The sequence below is a fragment of the Sander vitreus genome, chromosome 20 (assembly GCF_031162955.1).
Source record: "Sander vitreus isolate 19-12246 chromosome 20, sanVit1, whole genome shotgun sequence".
Lineage (NCBI taxonomy): Eukaryota > Metazoa > Chordata > Actinopteri > Perciformes > Percidae > Sander > Sander vitreus.
This window is the reverse complement of record NC_135874.1, coordinates 6130929-6156522: the sequence shown is the minus strand read 5'-3', so window position 1 is coordinate 6156522 and position 25594 is coordinate 6130929. Positions and strand designations below refer to the sequence as shown.

Below are 25594 nucleotides of genomic sequence, written 5' to 3'. Positions count from 1 at the left end.
TGAGGTGGGAAGAGGTAGAAGATGCCACACAGTAGAGGCTTTATATTTGGGGGCAGCACAATGGGAAATGCTGCAGGTTTCAGGTTTAATATTACCCTTAGATCGATGCAAAACCATCCATTAATGGTAGCATGAAAGAGGTTCAAGGTATCTTTATTATCACTGGAGGGCAATTTGGTTTCCAGCCAGCGGTAATGCATAAACCACAAGCACAACCAATAAAGAAAAAGCATAACAAAATAATAAAGATTACTATGCCGATAGCAGCAGGAATAAATGCCCTCTTGAACCTATTTGTTCTGCATCGCGGCAGATTGTATCTGCGCCCTGATGGTAGCAGCATAAACTGGCACGGCTCAGATCGGCCAAGATGGATTTAGCTTTCCTTAAGAATCTGTCCTGATACAGGTCATGGAGGCTGTTCAGTGGCGTTACAGCGATTTTGCTGCAATGCCTTGCAGGCGATGTTTCTCTTTGACAGAAAGTGAGCCATGCCAACAGATAAAAGAAGAGGAGGAACAGATTCAATAAAACAGGAATGAAACATTTTTATAAAAGTGGTGCCGACATTAAAACTGCAAAGGAGGGGATATACAGTACAGGGCAGAAAGGTTGTTTAGCCTGATGGCAAATGTCTTTTTTTCGAGGGCCCGCCTGGGGCCAGTCACAGACTGATGGCAGTATTACTGTAGAGCCCAATAGTTTCTGTGATATCCATAAATCTTGGACGCAATTGCGATATTGAGAATTTAAAAAAGCAATAAGACAGATTCCATAGGGCCCTACATTAAGTCAGAGCTAAAAGCTAACTGGAGATTTGGAAATAAGACTACGTTTAAGTTTCCAACCGAGCCGCCCCACTGTAACTGTAGTTTAATAAACGTCTTAAAAATACAGAAAAAAATCATTTCCAGTGGCTTAGGCCTGGTGGGGGGCAACTTTGGCCTGGTAGGCCACCAGGCTTGTAATACACTGGGGGAAACCCTGGTATACAACAATGAGAAGATAGAACTGCGTGCTGTGTGAAGTCAACAGCTTACTTTACTATTTCATGTTTTATCTCAGAGTGCTGTCCTTGCTGCAGCAGGAAGGTCTGCGACTGAGCGTGCAGCAGGTGATTGTCCAGCGCTGCTGTGAGACTCTGCCTGTGTGGAGCTCCTGTCCAGGTGATGACAGAGACTCCAATCAGTCCAAGAAAGACGACGGAGTGTTCGGTGTTGCCAGTCTGTCCGTCCTGCTCCAACAGCATTCTCAGGAGCACATGCCCACTCTGGGAATCACAGAGCCTCAGTCTGATGCGAGCTCTGAGTCTGAGGCCTCAGTGGAGGAGCGCTCACCGACACCCACCATCCTCTCCACCTCGCCACCATCTCATTCATCCTCCTCTTCCTCAAGTTCTTTCCTCCTCACACCATCGGCCCTGTCTTTCCTAAAGTCTCGCTCCCCTTTACTGGCCACACTGGCGTGTCTGAGTGCCTGCAAAGGAGAAACTGCCCGGACGCAATCCTCCGGATGGTCTGGCTATTTCCGAAGCAGCCGTAAAGAGGCAGTCCTAGATGGGGAGCAGATTTCTCGTGAAGCAGATAACCTCCTGAAGGAGTTCCCTATTCTCCGGGCTTACCTTCACACCATGGCTGAACCATTGCTGGGCACCCTGTTAAGTGAGGGCGAGGAAGGTTCTGCTGGACTAGGGGCGGTTATTTGTGGGAAACCCCTCGTCAGTCTGCTGCTGTCTGGGCCTCAAGAAGACTTAGCCCAGGCTGTGGCTACTGAGGCCTTCCAGAAGGCTCTTTCCTCCAGAGACCTGGGCCGAGCCCTCAGTCTGCTGGAGCTGTATGGGCAAGGCTGCAGCCAGGAGGGGGCGCTAAGAGACCGCCTGCTTGCCTGTGCTGCCTTAGAAGGTAAGAAATGGTAAATGCATTTTTCAAAAGGCAGGGATGCTTTGGTGACATTTGGTATAAAAGATTTAAGATCCAACTTCTAATAAATACTGCAACTGTTGCCCAGCTACATGTACATGCTGCAGCTACATGTAGCTGTTTTGTTTGATCGACAGTAAATGAATTGACAAAAATGCCAAACATTTACATGTACAGTAAATTGATATTATGTTTTTTGGACAAAACAAGCCAATTGAAGATGTTTACTTGTGTTCTGGGAAAATGTGATGGGCATTTTTCACAATTTTAACACATTTTGACATAAAGAAAAAAGAAGGGAGCCATTGAATGTAGAAAAGTGAGAAAGCTACTGCCAGAGGAAGAGCACCAAGCTTGAAAATGGGTTGCAGCACAAATCAGCTGCCAGTCTAAGCCGTTTTCTGCGTTCCCTGTATTTGTGAACTTATCGATCAGACTATTTTTATTTGAACTTTTCTGCATATTAACAGCTCCTCTCCTTCTTTTGTTTTGTTATTACTGATCTATTTCTAAAGCCTTCTTCCAATGTTTTTTTGTAGATTCCTGGATGTTACATGCAGAAGTTACTTTACAGTTGTTATAAATTTAACTAAAATGTTTCTCTTTTTTCTTTTTATGTTCAGATGGAGATGAAGGTATAGGTCCGCTGTTCCGCGTACAGGATGCTAACCTGCGAGCCCGTGTTGCCCTGCAGGCTCTGGAGCGCTGGCCTCTGTCCGCCTGCCTGGAGCTGCTCGAGTTCTGCCTCAACGACCCGAGCACAGAGACCTCGCTGAGAACAGACTTAGAGCTCAAGAATAAAGAACTGGACCTCTATCGCTGGGTAATTTATAGAGCTGATTTCAGACTAACTTACTTATTTTTAATCTCCAGGGAAATTAATATATCCTCCTACAGCAAAGTGGTCATGTAAGCATTCAAACCTAGTAGATACATGTACAAAGAGCTGTTATAACAAGAGAAATGTATTGGAACTTATTGAACTTTTCTGATACAGGATATAAAATCCTCTATTCCAGACTCAAACACAACAGCGCAAAAATGATATAAACAGATTTGAAAGCACACTAATTTCATAAATCGCATTTTCATGATCAAAAAGTTTCATAAATTCCATATTTCATAAATAAGTTACCTAAATTACAAACCAGCTTTACAATTGTACATGCCATCTTTTGACAGACAAAATGTATCCAACCTATTCTTGAAAAAGGGTTCTTCACTGAAGGGGACCTCACAACTCGTTCCATGCTTTTACAAGTGTAAAGAGAATTGTTTCTCTTTTCAGACAAGCATGTTCTGGGGTGTAGCTTTAAAGAATTCCCTCTTAAATCGTACCAAAAATGAAAGAGAGGCTCAACAGTTGCTAAGTTAATAAACCTCAACATGTCTCCTCTGTATCTTTTGTCGGTAAACGTCATTTTATCAATCTCTCTTCATATGACATATGTTTTATTCCTGGGATTAATTTAGTAGTTTTTCTCTGGATTTTAATGTATATGGAAACCAGACTGAGCTAGCAAATTCAAGATGGGAGAGTAATTGTTAAGTAATTACTTAATCAAAACTGAGAAATATAAGCCTTTCGGTGTATTCAGGCTTACAGTGAGCCTGTGTTCCTGTCAGTACTTGCCAGTACCAGTTTTGGCTGCCGTCTCATTTGGCGCCTTTTGTACATAATAGTCATGCCAAACCATGTCAGTCTGGTGTTGACATAGTTATGCATCACTACACACAACATTTTTCATTGACCTAATTCGACTTTGACGATATTGTGACGTACAAAGTGTCTTATTCTTCTCTTGTCACAGATGTTGAATTTACAGCCTTCGTTGCCATGGGCTACTTGGCAGGAACTGAGAACGGAGTCCAAGACAAACTCCGAGTCCTTGTTATCTATGATGGTGGAGGCAAAAGTAGGTGTTTAAGGTTCTTTATTTCTCATGTGCACAACACTAACGGAAGTAGTCGTTGGCAATGGAATTCTTAGGCCTCGGGCACCTCCAACAATGCTCCTTACATAACGCACAAGTAAAACCAAATCTGAATCTCAAAAGAAAACAATAGTGCAAGTAAAGACATATGGCTTAAATATAAACCAATGAAATATGTATGAAATAATATAATTATTTAATCAATTTGTGTAGACAGTATTGTAAAAGAATAAGACTGCATGTAAAAAGGAATGTAGTATTGTATATATGCATAATGAGAAGTAAATATATACTAACTATATATAGATAAAGGGATGGTTTAAAGGTAAAGTGACATGTGATGAGCTCAAGAGTTGAAAAGTCACAGGTACCACACAGCTGCAGCCGTTATGAAGGTAAATATGGTGCAAAATGCGAGAGCTTGTAGATGTTTTTTAACCAGCTCTCATGTGTTTTTCTTCTTTCTGTGACTTCGAATTCCCCTCACATATGTGTAAATATTTTATACAAGTGAAAATTTAAAAATTTAGATTTTTGTTCTGCAAATTCTAACAGTGATTAAGTAAGTGCTCACATCAGGTCTACAAGCTCTCGCATATTAACCTTCATCAAACAAGAACAAACGACTTAACGCACACCTTAATCTCTAAAGCACATATTAATTTGTTTCTTCATATAACATGACAAACAGTGCATTGTAGTAATGCTAATGCTCTCTTTAAGCAAAAGCTCAGAACGTTACTTGTTTGTGGATGTGCTAATACATTCCACGTAACAGAGCTACAGTGTGTAGACCTTTTCTTTATGTTTTAAATGTATAATGTGATTCCTCTTTTCTTTGCAGGAGTTTGCTCTTTGTACACAGTGGGTTGAGCTCTATCCTGTATCCGACCAGCTGAGACTGCAGCTACAGACTGAGCATTTGCTTCATCTGCTGGAGAAGGGACAGACAGATGAGGCTTTCCAGGTCAAGATCTAGATTGAAATCCATTGTAGGCTGTATAAAACATTGGGTACATTTGTCAGAAATGTTTCAGGGATCACCAAATTAATCCTTCTAATTTAACAGGCATATGCTACCTATATACCCTGTTAAATGTGTAGTCCCCTTAAGAGAGAAAGCATTATAATTTCACATTTAAACACACATTTAGCCTCTTCAACTGTGATTTTTTTTTTACAATTATTGCTGTGAAAGTTTCTCTCTCTTTTTGTCAATTTCCTTCGCCCCTTACTTATTTTTTCCAGTTACTGGAAGGCCTCTCAGACTTTGTGGTCGGCCTAGACGTTTGTGAGCGCGCTTTGGACCGCCGCCCCGGATTAGCTGCCTGTCACTTCCTGGCTGACTACCTCACCCTGCATTTCCAGAGGCAGGTGTCTCCAGCGCGTCGGCGTCACATCCACGCCCTCCATCTGGGCTCTAAGGTTTGTGAATTTGCACTGATGTCATCTTTGAATAGTATTAAGTAGTAATATCTTTTAGATTGATATGTATCTTTAGAGCAGCGCTCTTTACTGTATGTGCTGTAACATAAATGTTAAAAAAACAAAACATCCTACTATACCAAATGGTAGAACTTGAAATTCAGTTGGGAATTGTGTTTCCTTTTAATTTTTTAAGTAGTATTTTATCCACAGAAGTTCATTTAAAGGACAGAATATTACTTCATACTGTTATACTGTCACAGTCATTCCCTTAATGGGCAAAAAATAAGTTCCGTTCTTGCAACTTGGTTACACGCCCATTCCTGTATGCATTGAGGAACCCTGCCCTGTGTTTTGCAACTTTTCAATGCTGAAAGAAAGGAGAAAGAAAGGATGAGCTCTTCCAGTATTCAGTAAATGACAAGATGAGTCCTGCACCAGATTTGTGTTTTAGATAGTGGTGTAGGTATTGAGACTATTTTAACTATCAAGGAATATAATTATTGTTAGCTATGAATGGATCTGGTCAAGCATGTTGGTTTTATACCATTTAAAGCTTTGTTTTCCAACAGCTGCTGAATATGCTCCATCCATATCTTAGGTTATGTGTGTATTATTCTCCAGGTGTTGCTGACTTTGCCCCCAGCGGCCAGGCAGGAGTATTTCCCTCTGCTGTCGGAGCCGCTGCTAATGCTCGAGCAGATGTTGATGAACCTCAAGGTGGACTGGGTAGACGTGGCGGTGCGAACCCTGCAGAGCCTCCTGGTTGGTCAGGAGGCTGGCTTCGGTGCCGAGGACATCGATAAGCTTCTGGCAGACTATGCCTGCAAGGCTCTCGACTTCCCCTGCGCCCCCAGAGAGAGATCTCGATCTGGTTAGTGCACATTGTATAGTGACAATCGCCAACACAGGCAGAGAAATGTGGGTAGGGCTGAACGAAGTGTGTCTGGTTTTTAAAAGGTTAGCCCTAACACTGGAACATATACAGTCCTGACACATAACTGAGACAAATTTGTACAAATATACACACACTGAGAAGGACTTTGTTGCCCTCTCGTTCCCTTTGGTACCATAAGGTAGGGTATTTGGATGTGCTTGTGCTTAAAGAAAGACCGTATGGAGCAATTTATAAGCTCATATTTTAGCACAGCCAATGACCACAGCAACTTGTGTCTAAATATTTGACTGATTTCTCTTTCAGACTCTGTTATCAGCCTCCAGGACGCGCTGATGCAGTGTCCCGCTCAAGACAGCTGCTCCGCATCCAGTCGAATCGAATCTCCAACATCCTCCACAGGTGAGACATTTGCACTTGTTTAACAGAAATAATATGATACGCATATTGATCCTCCATACAAAAATGGCCCTGCACGTAGAGTCAGCATCACAACAGCACTGCTGGAGTTTGTGTTCTCAACCAAGGAAATATAAATATTCATGTAAAGAAATGCAAATGAAGTTCTTTTTTTGGTGGTGATTGATTGATTGATTGATTGATTGATGGTTCCTGGTTTGAAATTTGTGTTCTTCTTGATTTTTCTGATTGTGTGACACTTTTGTTTGTTACAGGAAGCACCCCTACACACATCCCGTCCTCTAACAGCACGGACAGGGAGAGGGATCGAAGCTCCACAGGGAGAAAATGCCGCTCGTCTGCCAAGTTTCAGCCTCCAGACCAACCCCCAGCCCGCAAAGACTGGGTCCCTGACACCATGCAGCACATTTGCATGGTCTGCCAGCGTGAGAGGTTCACCATGGTGAGTGTGCAAAACAGTGTTGAGACAAATTAAAAATAAGTACTTGCCAACATACGATATGATGCGACACGATGTACTTTATTGTCCCCTTAGGGAAATTTGTTTTGGACTCGAGCTGCACATAAATCGATGGTTATGTATGTAACCACGGTTCTATGAGTTTCGGATGACTGCCAGAGGCGGTGCTTTCAGCACCTGGATATCCATCGCACGCATGTCGAGTGTTTGTATCAACAAAGTCACCTGTGACCTGGGTGATGTATGCCCTGTGCTCCGGCGCAAAGGGCAGGCCCACCCAGGAAGTGACCTCTTGGCAATCTTCTCGTGGAAATTCCGAGTGACTGCCGAGCTCTGGCGGTCATCCGAAACTCATAGAATCGTGGTTATATACGTAACCATCGTTCTATTTCGTTTCTACTGACCGCCAGAGGCGGTGCTTTCAGCACCTGGATGACTAATATCAACAAAGTCAGGAGGAATTGTTACCCGCCTGTTAAGGATGCTGCGAAGGTGTAGGAAGTACAGCTGCAGCCACTGGGTTATGTGGAACAACATTAACCCTGTAGAATCTAGCAAATGTGCAGGGTTAGGCCCATGAAGCTGCCGCACAAAACTGCCCACGATGTAGACACACTCCTGGTGGAGTGCCCCCGAACATGTGAAGGGCTTGGAAGACCACTGCTCTTGTAAGCATGGCCGATGGTCTCGGCTATCCATCTGGACAGCCGCTGTCTGGACAGGGCAAGGCCCCGTCTTGGCCCTGTATGACAGACAAACAATGCGTCTGACTGCCGGATTTGGGCGTTCTCCCGAAGATAAATCCGGAGTGCCCGTACGGGGCACAAAAGCTCAGTGCTCAACCCTAGTTCAGATCCCCGATCTCGGGGTTCAAAGGCTGCCAGCCTAAGAGGATGGTTGATGTATGAGGACGAAAAGGTCTTTGGGAGAAAAGAGGGGTTCGGCCATAAGGTTACTCCTGTACCCCCCGGATGCCAATGCAGACACACTCTGTTCACGGAAAAAGCATGTAGCTCTCCTACCCGCTTTGCCGATGTAACGGCCAAGAGAAAGGCTGTCTTCATGGACAGCCAGCTCAACTCTATACCCCCCAGGGGTTCAAATGGGGGTTTGCACAGTGCACGCAAAACAAGGGGCAAGTCCCAGGAGGGTACTGGGTTTCGCCGAGGAGGCCTCAATCGCTGAGCCCCCTTTTAAGAAGTGGGTCACCAGAGTGTGGGACCCAGTAGTCACCCCCTCCACTCTATTGTGCATAGATGAGATGGTGGCAATATACACCCTGATTGTGGAGGCTGTGAGGCCCCGATCAAGGAGTGACTGGAGAAAACTGAGTATACCCGGTATGGAGCATTGTGTTGGCTCCTGATTTTGAGCTTGGCACCACTTGGCAAAAAGCTTCCACCTATTAGCATAGAGCACATTGGTGGAGGGTGCCCGGGAACTGTGAATAGTCCGCACCACTGCTGGCTCACAGAGCCCTATCAATGGCTCTGGCCCTTCAGAGGCCAGACCCAAAGTTTCAGCCGAGATGGGTTCGGGTGCCAGATTTGGCCGCCCAACTGTGAGAGGAGATCCATTTTCACTGTAAGGCACCAAGGCTCTCCCTGTAGAAGTTGGTGTAATACTGGAAACCATACTCTTCCTGGCCATCTGGGGGCTATTAGCAGTATCCCGTGTCCCTCTGCAGACACCCTGTCCAGTGTTGGCAATATTAATGGCAGAGGTGGGAAAGCGTACAGCAGTTGCATGGGCCATGCGTGTGCCAGAGCATCCTGGCCTAGGGGACTTGGTTCCCCAAAAGAAAACCAGAGGGGGCAGTGTGTCGTCGCCTGGGAGGCAAAAAGATCCACTTCCGACCCTAAGGGGACACCCTGAATGAGATGCGTTTCTGTCCTCCAGGGGTGTAAATGTCTCAGACAGTTGGCAGTGACCCTGACCAGCTTGTGTCTGTGGTGAGTGGGATGTAAACCAAGGCTGTTTTGGAGGGGTCTCAATGACAGGAGGCCCAGTGGGACCACAGAGGAGACTGCTGCGAGCATCCCCAGCAGTCTCTGAAACGTTCTGAGAGTCAGAGCTCTGCCTCCCTGTGTAGTCAGTGCCTGACTACCTGGCAGATACTGCTGGTCCGTCGCTGAGAGGGAACAGCCCTCATTGCCTGGGAGTCCAGCTGAATACCGAGGAATCCTATCTGCTCACTGGGGACCAGGGAACTCTTTTTGTAATTTACAGTCAGCCCTAACCTGGTAATATGGGATATCAGCAACGCAGAATCTCTGAGGGCGTCTGCCTCCGACCGGGAGCAGACGAGCCAGTCGTCCAGGTAAGGGAAAATACGCATTCCCTGGGCTTGGAGTGGAGCCAGTGCCGCCGCTACACACCGGGTGAAAACCCTGGGTGCCAGCGAAATCCCAAATGGGAGCACACGGAACTGATACGCCCTTCCCTCGAACGCAAAGTGAAGGAACTGCCTGTGGTGAAGTGCAATGGGGACATGAAAATACACATCCTTCAGATCGATGGTAGTGAACCAGTCGTTCTGTCGAATGCCCTGTAAGACCTCTATAGTACGCAACATGTGAAATCTTAGCAGCTTGAGATGGTCGTTGAGAGGCCTCAAGTCCAGTATGGGGCGGAGGCCCCCCATCTTTTTTTGGTATGACGAAGTACGTGGAATAGAAGCCACTGTTCTGTGTATGCGTGTCTAACGTCTCAATGGCTCCCTTCTCCAGGAGAGCCCAGATCTTGCCAGCGTACTGCCAGGACATTGGTCGGATCTTTGACCACGGTCATCTTGACCCCACGGAATCCTGGCGGTCGGCGTCAGAATTGTATGGTGTAACCCTGGGACAGGGTCGTCACAACCCAGGGGTCTGATGTTAACGCTTCCCAGCATCTGAGCTGCTGGCTGGTGAAGCGTCCGACCACCACGACTATGTGATCGTTGTCTACCCCCCCGCCCCCTCAGATGCCTGGAGGGGCGACGGGCAGAGGTCTGGCCCCGTTGTGGAAAGCGAGGGAGCTGGACAGGATTGGGCGCTGAAATCGTCCAGAGTGTCGCGTCACCTGCTGGACGGCTGGCTGTGGTACTGCTGTAATTCTGGATGAATAGGGCCTCTGTCCACTGGGGTATTCACGGCGCAGACTTGCAAACTGCCGTCTCGCTTGTGTAACCTGTACACTATGCTCCAGAGCCTGTTGTGCTGCAGGACCAAACAGTTCCCCTGGAACAACCGGAAGGGAACGGAGTGCCCTTCTGCATGGCTCCGAAAGCGGAGACTGGGCCAGCCATATCTGGCGTCGAGCGAGGGTCAGTGAGGACATAAGCCTTCCTAGCTCCCTGCTCATGTAGGCAAATGCCTGCAGGGAGGCATCACTTAACCTCTGAATAGACGGGTCTGCATCTGAGTCCTGCAGTGACTGGGACAGGGCTAGGATGAGGTGGGACATAGAATTTCCAATACGTCCCATACGTGCCGCCGTGTCATAGCTCCTGACGATGGAATCATCAGTCAAGCGCCACTGCGGCCAGGGACAGCGAGCGTCGGGCCTGAGTGCTTCGTCAGGTGACAGCACAAGGGCCGCAACAGCCGGCTGTACATTGGGCATATTGCCTAGTCCGTAGCTGGACGCATCCACCATGTTCGCCAATGCCCTGTAGTCACTCGGAAGGTGAGAGCGACATCTGGGGTCTGCCCAGCATCTTTGGAGCTCCTCAATGTATGGAGCTGATGGTGGGACACAGAGAGCTGTTGACTGAGGAGGCGTCTTAAAAAACGCACTCTGAGGGAGTACTACGACCGGTGCCTCATCCAACCCAAGGCACGCTAGTGCCACCTTCAAAATAGGCCTGACCGATGTCTGGATGCTATCTGAGCCTTCCCTTTCACTGCCTGTTTCCCGAGAGCCAGAACGAGAGCAGCTGAAGGCCTGGCCTGCCCCGTCATCACCCACCTCCTCTACATACTCCACTTGGCCAAGAGTTAAGCTCTGCGAAGCCCTAGTGGAGAGGACATCGTCCTCCTGGCTTTCGAATGCCGGTGATAATACTGGAGGTGGTGACCGTCGTTGGGCTGTAGCGAGAGCACTACCTGCCCCTGCACCTGAAGGCTGTAATGTCTGAAGGAGAGCCTTAATCTGTGCAAATTCAGACGTCAAACTGTCCACCTTTTGTGACAGGGCAACCTTTTCACCTTTGCCTGTACTAGGATTTTCATATTTCTCAGTCCGTCTACGCTTGTGAGGACTTGGGGGTGGAGGACTGTCCCTGTGTGGCGGAGGCCGCTGAGCCCCAGTGGTCCTCCCTAGCTGAGCCAGTCTGGCTGACTGCACCACCAGGCTTAGGCACGCGCAACTCATGCACGCCAGCTCTGTTAGCCCCTGCCGTAGGTGGTCAATGCCAAGGCAGGAAGGACATCTGTCGTGGCCATCATCTGGCTCAAGAGGGGCCCGGCAGTCAACACAGGTCATAAACATTGTCACTGACTGTCTAGCTGCGCCTTCACTCATGCTGCAAGCAGGCAGCCTGCACCATGGTTAAGCGTGTCACACTATCCCAGGTGCTGTTATTGTTGACAGTGATGCTACAATATGATGTAGACAATCCCTGCTGTCTTAAGGCGAAAATAACTTAATGCCACTATATAACGTAGCGCCGTCTGTGGCGAACACACTCGAGTGCAGCAATGAATGTCAAAAACCGAATATCTCCTTTTGCCGTGAAACGGGATATGCGGAGCGGTCGTGAGGCGTCCGAGCGAGCACACTCATGCACCACGATTGTCAAACAAAGGAAGACCTATTTAACCAGAGCAGTGGCAAAAAGGACCGCTTCCTAATCAACTCAATTACGGGGTGGGCAATCGTGTTAAGGTGGCTAGTCGCAGTCTTTTGGAGGGCGTAAATTCACAGCTCCAACCCGTTTGGGCAACAAGACTCCCAGCAACGCCAACCTGTTTGAAACTCGAAAACCTGCTTACCAACACAAGAAGATGCAAGAGGTCACTTCCTGGGTGGGCCTGCCCTTTGTGCCGGAGCACAGGGCATACGTCACCCAGGTGACTTTGTTGATACAAACACTCAACCTGCACATGCCTGCGATGGATATCCAGGTGCTGAAATCACCGCCTCTGGCGGTCAGTAGAAACGAAATAGAAACATGCCTTGACAAAACCTGTACAACAAAACAATACAGCACCAACTGTACCAGTCACAACTATAAATTGCACATAATTACACATATATTTCTTCACCCAACAGCAAAACACCATGAAACTATTGCACAATCTCTACAGCCTCAGTAGAGAGTAGAGACAGTTTTAAAAGTTTGACAGAGAAACAAAACAGGTTTTTAAAATGGTTGAGTTTTCTGTGAGGGACTCTGTATCGTCTGCCACAGGGCAAGAGCTCATATTCTGTGTGAAGATTATGTAATGGGTCAGTCAATATCCTCTGGGCTTGCCTAAGAACAATTGTAAATTAATAGGAGGGGCAGGTCTTCATTCCTCCCAATCACCTTCATGGCAGTGTGTACTATACGAGCAATTTACTTAGTTTTTAGTTTACCCGTGAGGTTTCCATACCATGCTGACGTCCCGTATCTGACTACGCTTTCAAGTACAGCCTGATAAAATCAAAACATGATCCTCTTGTCCACACCATACACTCTAAGCCTGCATACAGATATAGCCTCTGCCGTAATACATAGAAAGACATATCAAATACATTTTATATATAAAAGTTCAAAACAAATTTCCCCATGTGGGACCTACCTTGCCTTAAATTAAATGACCTTACCTCATCTTATCCTATCTGACTCTGCCCCACCTCAATGTCTAGTACTGTAAATGTGCAGAATTTTCAAATGTAAACTTGCATAACCAAATAAGTGTGAAAAAACAGCGAAAGGAAACTATAATGAGAGTAACTTCACTGACTGTTGATTTTAAAACTGGTTTTAAATCCAACAGTAATGTTTTCACACTAAATCATTATTTGTCTTTAATATTGTCTCTCGCTTTTTCAGTTCAACAGACGGCATCATTGTCGGAGATGTGGCCGTCTGGTTTGTCATGCGTGTTCAGAGCATAAGATGCCCGTTGAGGGCTGCCCAGAAGATGAAGTCAGAGTCTGTGACCAGTGTTACGCCTATTTTCACCCAGAGTAAGACCCTGTAGATTTAAATGAAGAAAACCTCACTTGTCGAATGAAATCTTTTTTTAACAACACAGGTACTGTACTTAAAATAATCATTACAGAGGGTCTCCTGCAGTCATGGAAAGTCTTGCATATCTTAGTGGCACAGTCTAGAAAGGACACAACGATTCAGAAGAACCTTAAACATGTTTTCAAAGAATATAGCAGGTTTTATTTTACGTGTTGTGCACATTCAGAGCATCTTCTTTTGCAAGAAAATATGTGGATTCATAGAAAATTAGATACGTTACTGTGTTTTGAAATTTATTTGTGCTGTATTTTTTTTTTTTTTTCCATGACTAGTTCTGACGATGAGCTGGAACCAGATAAAGGTAAATTAAATAACAGAAATTGTCTGGAACTATTTCCTCTTTGCCATATCAGAGTGACAAAAAAAATGTTTTTAGCTTAAACCTTTTATTTCTAAGTATAAGCAGGTTGTAGGATTGATTTTGTATAAAATCCTGATACATGCACTCTGACAAATCGCACCTGCCACCTGGAATATCAGAAATGCAGCCATTTCTCAAATCAGTAGTGTGTAGAGGCTATAATGATGAGCTTTCACCCAGTCTCTCTCAACTCTGTTGTCTTCGTGCAGTGGCTGGAAGCCCCGTGGTCTCAGAGGAAGATCTAGATGGGATGCTGCATCTCCCTGAAGTGGTCCAACGACAGATCCAACTCAGCACAAAGCCTGCAGAGAACCAGCTGCTGCGGAGCGAGTTCTACTATGAACAGGTCTGGATTCCAGCATTCCTCATTCCACCGGATCAGTCATTTTCAGCTCACCGCAGTCGACTTGTTTTAAGTGCAACAACACTTTAACAATCTTATATGCTGATATGGGTTATGCTAAATAGAATTTATGGTTAAGTGCAGTATAGCAAGCATAAAGTTAAGGTTATTTCTAGCATTTTAGATTACTGTTATTAAGTTGTCTTGTAGTATAACCCAGTAAAATACAATAAGACTAATTATGGTCTTTTTCCTAAAACTCCAAGGCTCCCAGTGCGTACCTCTGCGTGGCGATCTTGTCTCTGCACAGTGATCAGACAGCCTGTGGTCATCAGCTCATCAGCCACTGCCGCTCTCTGTCTCGTAAGCTGACCAATCCAGAGGTGGACGCCTGCCTCCTCACCGACATCATGCGGCAGCTGCTCTTCAGCGCTAAGCTGATGTTTGTTAAGGTTGGCCGTAGCCAGGATCTCGCCTTATGTGACAGGTAAGATGTAACCCAAGGTCAGTGTGATTATATGTATATGCATATGTGTTGTTAAGGACACTGCTCAATCATTTAGCTGTGGAACAACAGTGAGGTTTCAGAGCCTGGCAGTTAAATACTTGACTATTTACTGGCATTCTTAAAAGCACTGAAAACACCAGTGTGGGTTTGCAGGGCTTTTAAGAATGCAAGTAAATAGTCTGACTCTGCTCTTTTCAAATAGACTTTGAGTCAGGTTGAAACTGGATGCAGCTATTCTAGGAATTGCGTCATGCCACTAAACTCTGTAAACTATAACCAGTCATAACAGGTTGTCCTGCCTGAACACTGAGTGTAACACGCACTCTGTACACGACCTCAGTCTCAGAAGAGTGGACTGACCAAGGGTATAGTATGTACAGGTATTAAATGAACATTAACCTCCAGGCCTCTTTCTACACAACAACATTTTGAAATGTGACAGTAAACAATAAAAGGAACAATGACTGAATTCTGTGTACAGTAGCTGCTGGTTCATTGCATGCTGGCTCTCTGTCACAATGCCACGGCTTACTGGAACACTTGAATATAACTGAGTCAGTGTTATTAGTAATGTCTTTGCTGTTGCTGCTATCACAAGTCAAAGTAGTGGGCAGAAGACCACATAGACAAGCAAACAGGCACACGCCACTGACATTTTATCATCTTACAAAGTTGTTATAGCTAGATGATGGCAAACAACTGTTTTCTTACATATTTAGCAGATAAGCAGCTTTATCATCACATAGGAGTTGTGTTTGAATGAATATAACTGTGTCAGTGTTAAGGACATATTGTCATGGATTTATTGTTAAAAGAAAACCTTTTGAAAACTTTGATTGTTGCAGCTTTAGTTGTTGGCTTTTAACCTACCAAATGAGTCGGGTTCACCAAATTAGGACAGTTTTCGGTCATGACAACTCATCTGTGCTTAAAATAATTTCTAAATTTACGGATACTCATTGCATGTGCCTCTGTGTCAGAGTGAGTAAGTAAGTAATCTCATGTACTGTACTGTATTTTATTTCTTCTCTGTTCCCACAGTTACATCAGCAAAGTCGATGTGCTCAAAATTCTAGTGACTGCCAATTACAAATATATTCCTTCTTTGGATGACATTCTGGAGACTTCTGCTGTCACACGTCTCCGTAACCAGCTGTTGGAAGCAGAGCACTACCAGCTAGCAGTAGAGGTGAGGCAGGTGGTGGTTTATTTTTTAAAATGTTATTCCTTTAGTCAGGGACTGCAACAAAAATATATATATATATATATATATATATATATATATATATATATATATATATATATATATATATATATATATATATATATATATATATATATATATAAAAAAGAGATGCATTGTGAAAGATTTTGCTTAGACAATGACTGCCAATGTCGCGCTTCAATCATACATCCAACGTCATGCAACATAAACGCCCCTCCCATCCAGGTTCTGTTACGTAAGTTCATATGTTGTAAAGTTGTGGGACTGGCTTGTGAAACCTTGATTCTTACAACCCACTGGTTTGTACATTTTGTACAGTACACCTCTGTTATTAATCTCTCATGTTGATGTGCCAGGTGTATTTTATTAGGGAGAGAGAGTGTCCCTTGAGGCTATACAAAGAGAACATTCTTAGAACTCAGGAGTTCATCAGACATTTCACCATAAAATATTGCTGTTGAATCATTGTATGTATGTGTATATTTTGTGCCGCCATTCAGCACAGAAGCCAACATATTTTAGAATATTGGTCCATAAAGCAGTGCTTGGACCATCATTTTGTATCTTTTCAGAGAAGAAAAATCTCTAAAATGCCATTCAGACCATCATGGTGCAGAAAACCTGTTGTCTAAAAACGTACCTGTAACATTTTGTAGTAGTTGGGCAGCTTATTAAAACCAACCCAACCTATTTAATGATTAAATTAGATAAATGCAGACTCCCAGAAAATAAAATTCCATCGCTGTTCATTTGATTCTTTCACGATACATGGGTGCCGGTACCGTATATAAAGAGGAAATATTTAGGTGAATCATTTGAGAGAAAAATATAGATTTTTGGGAAAAGAATCTGATTTTAAAAAACATTGATACAGACATTGATTCCCCCCCTCCCCCCCCATATTCCTTCTGTTCTTATTGTCACTGGTTATGTGACTGCTATGCTAGGTGTCTACCAAAAGTGGCCTGGACCCTGGCGGCGTGTGGCAGGCATGGGGGATGGCTTCTCTCAAGGCAGGTAACCTTTCTGGAGCGAGGGAGAAGTTTGGCCGCTTCTTAAAGGCTCCAGTGGACCGCAACCAGCTCAACCTAGGTCCCTTACTGCTGCAGGAGGTTGTCCAGCACCTGGAGACCACTGTCCAACCCACTCTGACAACGGTAGGAAGACGGTGGCAATCGCAATCTTTATCCAACCAGCATCTTTGTAGCAGTGGTAGGCATGCAACTGTCTTAGGCCTCCATTATAGCCCATGCTCGAGCAGAAAATATGTGCTGGGCTGTATCATGCAAGGCAAAGAAACTTTATTTGTATAGCACATTTCAGCAACAGGGCAATTCCAAGTGCTTTACATGAGTGCTACACTGTAAACAAGTAACACATTTATCAACTTGCATCTTTTCGGCATCAAATTAGCATTTTTCTGTGGAAAAAAAAAACTTACTTCTTATTTAAAAATGATTTATTGTGCTGTATTAGTGATGCAGGAGTGGAGTAGTAGGTGGCTTTTACAATGACTTCAGCTGCACATCCTTAAAAATAAAGCTAAAAACGAGTTATTTCAGTTTCCACTCTTGTCCATTTATATACATTTCTGCAGTATGTGTGGGGTGGTGATGGTGCAGTGGATATGACACATGCCTTTGGTGTGGGAGATCTGGGTTCGATTCCCAATGTGTCCCTGAGCAAGACACTTAACCCCTAGTTGCTCCAGAAGTGTGCGACCTCTGATATATAGATCAATTGTAAGTTGCTTTGGATAAAAAGCATCAGTGACATGACATGTGATGTATGTTTTGTAATAACACTGTAGAAGTCAGGTAGAGTCACTCCTCTAGTGTGCACACTCTGGAGTCCTACTGTACAGAATGTACAAGACCTCTCTAACCCCCAGCTGTCCACGACACCTCGGGAATCTCCCAAGTGTTGTTAGGTGATGGGGGGGGGGGGGTCATGGTTTCTTCGCATTGAGGGCATGCTAGTAAGTTCGGGCATGTGTGTGTATGTGTGGCTTCTATTGGTCGGGAAAATGTCTTTCCACATATAAATGATTGACCCTTTTGTGTGGTGTTTCTGTTGTCTGTTTGTTACCGTGTCTGTGGCAGGCTCTCGGTGAGGACATCTTGGCGTCCCTGCGGCAGCTTGAGGAGCTCCTGTGCGAGGCCGGTCCTGTGGATCGACCAGAGGGTCAGACACAGAGCAGCAGCCTCCACCAGGAGTGTCTCTACTACCTGAACACATATGGCACTCACCTGGCACTAATCAGCTTCTATATGCGTCATGACTGCATGACGGAGGCTCTGACATACCTGCTCAACAAGGTGAGGCTTTGGAGGTAGAATGTTTAATTAAAAAGTGTGTTTTGATCAATCAGTTTTATTTAATTGTCAGATCAACAGATATGATTTGACACCCCGCTGTTGCCAAGATCTTACTAATCTAAACGCTAAACTCTGTCCAGTGAACATGGTCCCTGTTTAGGCAAAAATGCAATAAAACGGCACTTTAGTACCCCGTTTGTACCAAAGAAACAAGCTTTAGGTTGATCAGACCCTTAAACATGTTAAAAATTAGCAGTGTACCATGTGTATTGGGGAAGTATAGAAATTGAGTATGCCAACCATCAAGTATGACTGCATCTCTTTCTTCTAAGACGTTTAACACACGTTTTTGTACTTCATCGTGGCTCAGGAGTGCCCAGATGAGGTATTTCTAGAGGGTGTGTTGCAGCCCAGTCTGGAGAGGGGGTGTCTTGGCATGCTGCAGGGCATCCTGGAAAAACTTGACCCTGGCCTGGAAACCTGCAGCCGCTACCTCATCGCCTCCTGCCAGTTCCTGCAGCGGCGGGGATACTACAATACTCTCTACCAGCTCCAGCAGTTCATGATGGTTGGAGTCTTTTAATGTTGTTGTAATCATTTCAACTTTTAATTATCATTTGAAGGTGAAAAGAAAAAAGTGGTGAGTTTCCTGGCTTGATTGAAATGCTGTAAATCAAAGGGACATGGTCTGTGTCTTAGTCAGCTGACAATTGGCACACCTTAAAAATACTTTTTTTTTTTCCCCATTGAGTCAGGCCTTTAGATTACAATATGAATGTCCCAAGCCTCGGGGTTAAGATGTGTACCATAAAATTACTGATTTCAGTTCAAACCAGTTTTTTTTCTTATTTCCTACCACAATAATCATGTTGCAACCCATTAGATTAATCCTGTGACCCCTTGTAGGGGGTCCTGACCCCCAGGTTGAGAACCACTGCTCTATACAGACAATCTAATGAAGGCAAAATGGCCCAAAAAAAAGTCCAAAAACAGAACAAGATACAAAGAATTTACATTTGTTGTAAGTTTATAATTTTGCATCAGAGAGCGACGTGATGATGTTAGATGTTTTACAGACAATCATTTTGTTGTAAAATGTAAAATGCTGTTGTGTTTTTGTTTTTTTTACGTGGACAGGATCATGTGCGCGCGGCCATGACCTGTATCCGATTCTTCACCCATGGAGCCAGTTCGTACTTAGAGCTGGGAGAACACCAGGTACGTATATATTTTTCTTTTTCCATAGTTTGGCAGTTAGCAAAACCTTCTGAAAAACATCTCTGCTCATATGAGGAAGTTGACCCTGTCCTTGGCCTTGTACAGCGCTGGTTGGTCCGGGCCAAAGAGCACCTGAGGACGTACCTGCAGGAGCAGCAGGGCCGCGGCGCCGCGAAGAGAAAGTCTCAGGTCGTCAGGAAGATGATGTCATCCAGTGACGTGTCCAGGTTGTCCAATACGTCCTTATTTCAACTAACATGATGGAAAGAAATCTAGACTTTTGCCCTTTTTTTTTTTTAATCAGAATTGATTAAGAAAAAGAGTTTAATTCAATCTTTATTTTTATAGCCTATAATATTATTATTATTACTACCACTTTTGCTTTATACATAGTAAGTATGTAAGTAACACTATTTATATAGCACTATTAAAACACGCCATTACAAAGTGCTTCACACACATGCACAATACATATTAATACAAATAAATAAGAATAAACATGAATTAGAGTACAAAATACAGCATAAAGGATGATGTAGCCCTTTACAAGATGGCTAGTGTAAAAAGGTGGGTTTTTAAAAGACACTTAAAACCAGTCCAAAGATTCAGGTTTGCTACGCTCAATGGTGTTTTAAGCCCCCATCGTTGACTTCAAGGCAGCGCTGCGACCGTCGACTTCAAGGCACCCAACCCTAACCTTAACCCTAACCCTAACCATTGCCTAATCCTAGTGCCTGCCAGGCAGCGCTGCCTGGTAGGCGACGTTGGGGGCTTAAAACACAAAACACTGTTTGCTACCTGTCAAATAGACTTTTAGGTCTTGTTTTAAAAGTATGGACCTCTCCTGCCTCATTTTCGTTAGGCATATGAACACAATTGAGCTTCAGCTGGAGGTAACCCGTTTCCTCCACCGCTGTGAGACCTCCAAGTCGCCAAAGACCAGCACACCTTCCAAGTCCCCTGGATCCAGCTCACCGCCTACACTGTTCGGAGGAAGCCCCGTAAAAGTTGAGGTTGCCTGCAAGGTGAGGTTCTGGTTGCGATTATCCTAGTACTTAGCTTCCTGTACTTCAACATCTCTAATCCACTTAAAATATATTTAGTTTGTTAAAATGGCACACTTACAGTACTGCCTTATTGCTGACTTTATTCATGTGTTAAACCCCTGGATTAGACAAGTGGGAGTTATGTAAAAGGTAAAAAAAAATGTTTATATCTCAAAGCACTTCTAGGTATTTGTTTAAAGGGGATACACTCCCAGTGTTGGGTGATATTTAGCTCTTGCTCCCACTTACTTTAAGTCACTTTGGGCTAAAGCATTTACCAAATTAATCTAATTTAAACATCTATTGTCATATATTTTGAGGGCTTAAAGTCGGATGTTTTACTGGAAGGGTTTCTAAAATCCCAAATAACATGAATATGTATAAGTTGAACTCATTAAGAACTTATGTATAATAAATGTAAAATATTAAAGGCCTGATTGTTTTCTATGTTTCATGTATATTATGAATAGATGAAATTCTGTTGTACATTTCTCACAAGATCAGTAATGTCTTCAATTTGTATTATTGCAGGTAATGCTTGGAGGAAAAAACATAGAAGAGGGTTTTGGCATTGCATATAGAGTCATACAGGTATGTTGTGTATATGAAGTGATCTTTGTCATGTTTTCTGATAAAGTGTTTGTTCTTTCAAGCGTTTGTTCTTTCTCCTTTCAAATTTAAGAGTGCATACCTCTGCCAGCGTTTTACGTTTGTCCTTTACCAGTGAGACATTTTCCCACAGATGTTTGTGCAAATCTATTCTGAACTTTTTGAAATATCCTACCAACAGACATAAAAAAAGAAAAGATCAAAAACATCCAGCTGTAATGGCAATGTAAATTTCATTTTGTAATCTTGGTTAAGAACACTAAGAGTAGACTTCCATAAACTGATTAACTTACTGTACAAGAAATGCAGCAACAAATGAAGTCTGACACATTGAAGATAGCCAAGTAAACCTAAACATATGTTCTCCCCTCTCCTCCTGCCTCAGGACTTCCAGTTGGAGGCCCAGGCAGTCTACGTGCGGGCCAGCCAAAGGCTCATTCGCCAGAGGCAGTATGGAGCCGTACGGCAGCTGCTCAAATGTGTCGGTGAATCAGGCACCGCCACCAAAGACGACTGCGACGCCCTCATCCTCAGCTGCGTCTCCATTGCAGATAAGGGACCGGCTGATGTGAGTGATAGAAACTTTTTGATAGTGCATTTGTTGACCGACAAGGATGAGTCACTGAGTGTACTGTGAAAACATCATGACCATGACTTGGCTCTGTGTTGTCTGTTTGCTCATAAAGACTTTTGCTGTACTTTTTCTGATTAAGGCCAAGGAGCTGGAAAGTCTCATTCTGGAGACCAAGAGCACAGAAAGCAAGGTAGCGTAAAACTGACTGCAGAACACTTTTTTCTTTGCTACTTGTTTTTCTAGCCTAAGGCATTTTTTATCACACTTGGTGTCTTTCTTTGACAAGAAAAAGTTGACTAGGGCACTTTTGTAGTGGGGAAAAAAAAGAAGAAGCTGGCAGCGTTTTGGTTTCAAAAAGCAGCCAAGAGCATCTTTTGTTGCTATAACAAGAGCTACTGCTACAGTATCCAAGAGTTCTACGCAGAGCGGTGCTAGATGAAACAAAGCGATCTAGAGAATGAACAGCGAGAGGGAGCGGTGCTACTATTGGCGTAAGATAAAACAAAGCCAGTTCCCTGAACATTGAGCACCAGGTCATATCATAAAACTCGCTGTGCTCTGACTCTAGCACAACTAATCTATTGGCACCTTCTCAGTTTTTCTTGTTATGGAAACGACAGTTCTCGCTACTCCGCTTGCTATTGGTCAGCTGTCAAAAAAGCACTGTATGTATAAAAAAAAAAAAAAAAAAAGTTTAACTTTTTTCCAACTTCAAAAAGACGCTCCGAGCTGCAGAAATAAAACGTCGGCGGTGGCGTTAAAAAAAGCACTCTGGACTTTTTTGAAAACACGGTTCACTCCATAGGATTATAATTATAATGTAAAACAGACGCTGGCAGCTTAAAAAAAGATGGCAAGAGTGAACATTGCCTTAGGCGGTTTTTTATTGTTATAAATATGTCACTTTTTGGTCGTGGCTGGTTAGCTCAGTTGGTAGAGCTGGCGCACATATGCAGATGCAGAAGGTCCAGGGTTCGAGTCTGACCTGTGACGGTTTTCCTGCATGTCTTCCCCCCCTCTCTCTCCCCTTTCATATCTGAGCTTTCCTATCCAATAAAGGCAGAAATGCCCAAAAAAATTAAATAAAATATGTCACTTTGGTTGAGTGCCAGCTGCTATACTTGTTAAAGTCATCCTTAACCCTTTGCTCCTAATTTTTCCTTCTTACCAATGATATCACTTTATTTATTTTTTGGCCACTCCATAATCTCTAGACTAGAATAAACTGCCCGGGAATGTCAAACCAGCAAAATGATCCTCTTCACTTCTGAAATCAGTGTTCATAGGCACTCAGAAAGTTGTATAAAAGAAAAGTCATCGATGTCTAATTCTCATCACCTCATCCCCATGTCGGCAGATCAAAGCCTACCTGCTGTGCAGTAAACTGCGACCAGCGTACCTGCTGGCGGTGAAGCTGGAGCCGAGCCGAGCGGGACCGCTGGTCCAGGACGTCCTTCAGGCCGCCGAGGGAGCCCAGGACTCAGTGATGCAGAATATCTGTAGCCAGTGGCTGTCTGAACACAACAACAAGTCATCTCAGCAGCGCCAGGGCCGACCCAATGCCAGGTAAAGGCACAGTCAGCATAACAAGCGATTCCACGCACAGCACTTGAAAACAAATGAGCCGCAAGTAAGAGGATCCAGAGCAGCTGTTGCACATGTTACATGTTGTGTGCGCCGCAGCTGCAGAGTATTAGAATGATCGATACACAGCACACTTTACGCCCAAACGGTCCCATACTGTCATTATCACTCGACCGTGTATGCTGAGGAGCTGATACGGGGCACAGAGTCGAGATCCTTTTGGTGTCTACGCTCAAATTTGACTAAATTGTTAGAATGACGTTTTGCAGTGTTTAAATTCTAACCTTGCTGCAGGGATGTACAGGTGTACTGACCCCATGACATAACTGTTATGTGTGGTTATCTATCATTGATGCTGCGGGTGGTCAGGGGTGAGACAGGGAAGTGTTGTTTTTTTCAGCCCGGTGTTACTAATTCAGTGGAAACATCTAGAAACCCTTTCTCTTTTTGTTGTATGCAGCCTTCCTGTCCGTGACACTGACAAATCACCGACGTGCTTTATTTCCATTCTGGAAATAGTTTTGCTATTACTTCTATTTGAGAGGGAACAATGTTACGACAACTATCACATAACAAAATTGCTTACTGCAGTGTAAACTGATAGTTGTTCTTTCACAATATAAACATATCTGTAACTAAATATTTGACTCAGATTAGTCTCCTACCTCAGCCAAAAGGGAAAATATCTTTGACTGGAAGGCCTCTGACAAATATGTTGCCTTTTTCTGTTTTTTTACGTCCTTATTGGTCCAGTGTGTGAATTTACACGACGTAAATGCAATGAGATGTCCTCCGCCAAGAACGGTACATGTTCAAGAAACTGAAAAAATGTAGAATCTTGTTTTTTGTAATTCTGATGAGGCTGTTTACCTGTTTTATCTGATATTGTATAGCACATTTATGGTCAGCTTTTTAGCGTATATATATATATATATATATATACGGGATGAATATCAAACAGAATTGCAAGTACTTTAGGACATGTTGAGACATTTACAAGAAATGTAAAAGTTTTAGGTTTGATACAGAAAGGGACTTTTAGATCATGTTATTGATCAAGTTCAATTCATTATCCAGAATATCAACTCTCCAGTCATTAGTTTGGTCTGTGGGTGGCTAGTTTTTATGTCTCATCTTGTGTCTCCTGTTTTGGTAATAATTAGCCGGAGTGTCGCTAATTTGAAATCATGCTTTTCACTTAGTTCTCATAGGACACATGACACACATCTGTCTGAACCATATACATCCACAATGATTAACTTATACAGTCAAATAATGTCTAAAAAAAAAAAAGGGATTTAACTTTTGCCATATGGTTTTCTTTGGATGTTTAATTTGGCCTATTTTCTTTCACAAAGCTACATCCTGGCCCAAACTAGGTAACACTGCAAATTGTATTATGTCACCATAAAACATATTTTTTTGTTCATTTACATGACAGTCTAAAGTTGCCTTTTCAAGGATTACATGGGCAAGGTCTTCTGTCTTGTGTTGTCACTCTGCTGCACTAGTCTGAAGACAGACAGACTTCCTGTGATAGTAAGTGTTGATCGGCAAGACATGAAAAGAAGCCAGTGTAGACATTTTTGCACTCTAATCCTCCTTAACTCGGACTGTTGTCTCATCACTGCCGCACTTTATACTTCGTGAGTTTACTTTTGTTAAAAAATGTGAAATATGTAATACAGTAACTGATTTGATGATGCAGAGACTAGTGATTTAGAAATGTCATTGATTTCTCCATCCCCTGTTGAACAAATGAATTAATAAAACAAAAATGTAATGTACAAACATGGATTATTGAGCTCAAGTTTCTTGAAATGAAAGGAGAAGTTTGACATGGGGATTACACTTATTTGCTTTCTTGCCATTAGTTAGTTATCTAGCCAGATGAGAAGATTGATGCCACTCTTATACCCCGTTTACACGTACATGGTTATTTTGAAAAACGGAGACATTTCCCCTCATTTGTGCCCTTCGTTTACACGTAAACGGAGAATTCTCCTCTGAAAACGATTCTTTCTAAAACCTCGGGCCAGAGTGGAGATTTTGGAAAACGTCGTTTGCACGTTTGCGTGTAAACTGAGACAAACGGAGCTTTAGGCAGCCGACGCGTTGCCTGGCGCCATCTTTGTTGAAAAGAGAAAGAGGAAGTGATCTGTTGCTGTTGTTGCTATTTTCGGGATTCTGATTGGCTAACGTGGGCTTAAGCTCCTCGTTACACTGCCACCTACAGGTGTGGCATGCTCTTGACGGCATGTATACACGGGTACGTGTAAACGAACACTTTTCTGAAAACTGACAGCTGTGCACAATGATATTTTTGAAAACGGAGCGGGTGAAATGTCCATTTATGAAAATAGCCGGCCACGTGTAAACGTAGCATTAGACGTGAGAGTGGTATCAATATTCTAACTCTCGGCAAGAAGGTAAAGAAGCACAATTCCCCCAAATGTTGAACTTGTCCTTTGCACACTGTGATTAGTCTATATGGAGTACGTTCCACTTCCGGGATTGCTTTTGGTGCCGCCG

General features: G+C 43.7%; 1 protein-coding gene across 1 annotated transcript in view; it reads left to right on the top strand.

Moving 5' to 3' along the window:
• Positions 1 to 24356, top strand: part of zfyve26 (zinc finger, FYVE domain containing 26) — a 41184-nt gene extending 16828 nt beyond the window's left edge. Inside the window, exons 21-43 of the mRNA XM_078278326.1 lie at positions 1066 to 1901; positions 2543 to 2742; positions 3731 to 3835; positions 4698 to 4820; positions 5102 to 5278; positions 5903 to 6152; positions 6480 to 6575; positions 6848 to 7035; positions 13076 to 13212; positions 13549 to 13577; positions 13847 to 13983; positions 14247 to 14467; positions 15530 to 15677; positions 16661 to 16870; positions 17816 to 18031; positions 18402 to 18599; positions 19169 to 19249; positions 19355 to 19476; positions 20112 to 20274; positions 20827 to 20886; positions 21290 to 21472; positions 21618 to 21668; positions 22836 to 24356. Coding sequence (XP_078134452.1) covers positions 1066 to 1901; positions 2543 to 2742; positions 3731 to 3835; positions 4698 to 4820; positions 5102 to 5278; positions 5903 to 6152; positions 6480 to 6575; positions 6848 to 7035; positions 13076 to 13212; positions 13549 to 13577; positions 13847 to 13983; positions 14247 to 14467; positions 15530 to 15677; positions 16661 to 16870; positions 17816 to 18031; positions 18402 to 18599; positions 19169 to 19249; positions 19355 to 19476; positions 20112 to 20274; positions 20827 to 20886; positions 21290 to 21472; positions 21618 to 21668; positions 22836 to 23048 — 4144 coding nt within the window. The 3' untranslated portion in view covers positions 23049 to 24356. The remainder of the gene's footprint in view (positions 1 to 1065; positions 1902 to 2542; positions 2743 to 3730; positions 3836 to 4697; positions 4821 to 5101; positions 5279 to 5902; positions 6153 to 6479; positions 6576 to 6847; positions 7036 to 13075; positions 13213 to 13548; positions 13578 to 13846; positions 13984 to 14246; positions 14468 to 15529; positions 15678 to 16660; positions 16871 to 17815; positions 18032 to 18401; positions 18600 to 19168; positions 19250 to 19354; positions 19477 to 20111; positions 20275 to 20826; positions 20887 to 21289; positions 21473 to 21617; positions 21669 to 22835) is intronic.
• The last annotated feature ends 1238 nt before the right edge of the window (positions 24357 to 25594 follow it).